General features: G+C 40.8%; 1 protein-coding gene across 1 annotated transcript; it reads left to right on the forward strand.

Moving 5' to 3' along the window:
- Window positions 1–385, forward strand: RPS12 (ribosomal protein S12; the record flags this gene model as incomplete). Its single annotated transcript, XM_079716383.1, is given in 3 exon segments — window positions 1–110; window positions 112–319; window positions 323–385. Coding segments are annotated over 3 exon segments (381 nt in total).
- Between the last annotated feature and the right edge of the window lie 2,140 nt (window positions 386–2,525).

Consider the following 2,525-nt stretch of genomic DNA (forward strand, 5'->3'; position numbering starts at 1 on the left):
ATGGCCGAGGAAGGCATTGCTGCTGGGGGTGTAATGGACGTTAATACTGCTCTGGAAGAGGTGCTGAGGCCCGCTTTCATCCACGATGGCCTAGCACATGGAATTCGTGAAGCTTGGCAAGTGCCAAGCCCATCTCTGTGTGCTTGCATCCAACTGTGATGAGCCTATGTATGTCAAGTTGGTGGAGGACCTTTGTGCTGAGCACCAAATCAACCTGATTAAGGTTGATGACAAGAAACTAGGGGAATGGGTAGGCCTCTGTAAAACTGACAGAGAGGGAAAGCCCCGTAAAGTGGTTGGTTGCAGTTGTGTGGTGGTTTAGGACTACGGCAAAGAGGCCCAGGCCAAGAATGTCATCGAGGAGTACGTCAAATGCAAGAAATGATCAAATAAACAAACTGGGCTCTTGTTCCTCAAAAAACAAACAAACAGACACACATAAAAACTCATCATATCCTTTTGGTACAGAGTGAGAACATCTTATGCAAAAAAAATGGATTCTATTTTGATTTTTAAAATTTAACAAACATTCACTGAGAATTGGCTAAATGTCTTGTACTCTGCTAAGTGCTGGAGAGTAAAAAACAGCTCCTGTAGTCAAGAAGTTTCCAGGCTAGAATATTTCTTTTCCACAAAAGTAGTGCTATGCTATTAAGATTTTAAATATTATAACCAAAAAAAGACAGTGATTTTCAAGATACGTTCTTAGTGGAACTACTGTTTAAACTGCAGTGTATTAATAGGCAATACTGCAAGGAAGTGTTCTGCAGTCAAGTACGTTTGGAAAATGCTGATTAGGCAAATTTAAATCGGATTCTTTTTGTACCCCTCCTCCAGGAGGTGGGATGGTGATCAGCATCCCCAATTTACCTGAGCTCAGAATTCTTAAACACCTCCAGGAGCAGGGTCTTGTGGAAAACAATTTTTAACAATGAAATATTCATTTTTAATAACTTTAAAACTTTTGTTAAAGGACACTTGCTGAACTAGAAAGTTCCAAGTGACAGTTCTCAGGGGACTGAAAGATCTGCTGCGTGACAGTTTGCTTTCATGGCTGGAGAGCGCCCTGAGCCTGTCAACTTTTTACCTGACATGCTACTCCTCAGAAAATCCCAGCTCCTGCCTTGCCTTGTTTCCTCAGCCATCCCATAGTCCTCCGATGATAAGAGATGGGAAAAATAGAAAGGGAGTAACCAGGAGCGTCACAGAGCGATGGCAGGTGCACTGACACAAGGGCAAATTCCTTGGCTTGATTTGGAGAGCAGCTGGGTCAGGCATCACCCTATGAATCTCCTGGGGTAACTCAGCTCCATGACACTTTCATAAACCTGAGTATTTATTTTACCAAGTGAGATGTTTCTCTGAGGCTGTGTTTATATACAGGGATAGTGGAGGCAGCTGTGAGGGACGTGGCCAAGACATTCCAGGCACCAGCCCTGGCCCCTTGGATTTTCCTTGAACACAGACGCCTGTTTTAGGGGAGATTTCTAGTGGTGCTTTATAGTACCAAAGTGCTATAAAGTGCTTTTACATAGTTCATTGCATTTGATCCTTTTATCAAGCCCCTGAATTAGCGTGGCAGGAATCTTTTCCACTTTAAAGATGAGCAATTTTGGTTTAGAGATGAAAGCACTTGCCTAGAGTTACATGCTAAGGAAATAACCAAATCAGCATTAGGATACAGGTGCACTGCTTCCCAAGAATCACCTTGAGATTTAGTAGGTCGATGATGTGGCCAGAGGTTCTGCCTTCCTAACAGTCTACTAGGTGATTCTGATATGGTTGGTTCCTGCTAGACCATACTTTGAATCACAAGGTTCTAACTTAATTGGCTTACATAAATAAAAATTAATTGAAAATGTATGGACAATTTAATTCCAAAAAGCCATCTTACCAAGATGTCACTTGAGTAACTGACTTGTGATGGCACTAGATGTGTCTCTGTGGTCACTTAGCTATGCTGCTCATTCTCTTTCAGCCATATATGTCATTTCTTTGGCCAGGGATGCTCCTGCCCTATGCTTTGCATTGAACACTCTCTTTTCTATTTCATATTCTTTATTCACATCTGTCCATCTATCTCCCATGTTTAAATAGTTCATCTCATCTTTCTACTAATTTGGATCCATCTAATTTGTCAAAACTCAAAATATATCTTTATCAAGAATTTCCCCCAATTGAATTAAACCATTCAATCCATATCTCAGGGACTCAATTAATGAATCTCTACAAATATGATACGTATTAAATTTTTTGGTAGCCTGTAGTATATTCTATGTAATACACACATTTGTACAGAGTAATATTTACTATAAGGAAAGAATAGATTTTAAAAAAATATCTTTATTGGAGTATAATGGCTTTACAATGTTGTGTTAGTTTCTGCTGTTTAACAAAGTGAATCAGCTGTTGTATACATATATCTCCATATCCCCTCCCTCTTGCATCTCCCTCCTACCCTCCCTATCCCACCCCTCTAGAGGGGTCACAAAGCACCGAGCTGATCTCCCTGTGCTATGCGGTTG

Source organism: Hyperoodon ampullatus (genome assembly GCF_949752795.1).
Source record: "Hyperoodon ampullatus genome assembly, chromosome: 12".
Lineage (NCBI taxonomy): Eukaryota > Metazoa > Chordata > Mammalia > Artiodactyla > Ziphiidae > Hyperoodon > Hyperoodon ampullatus.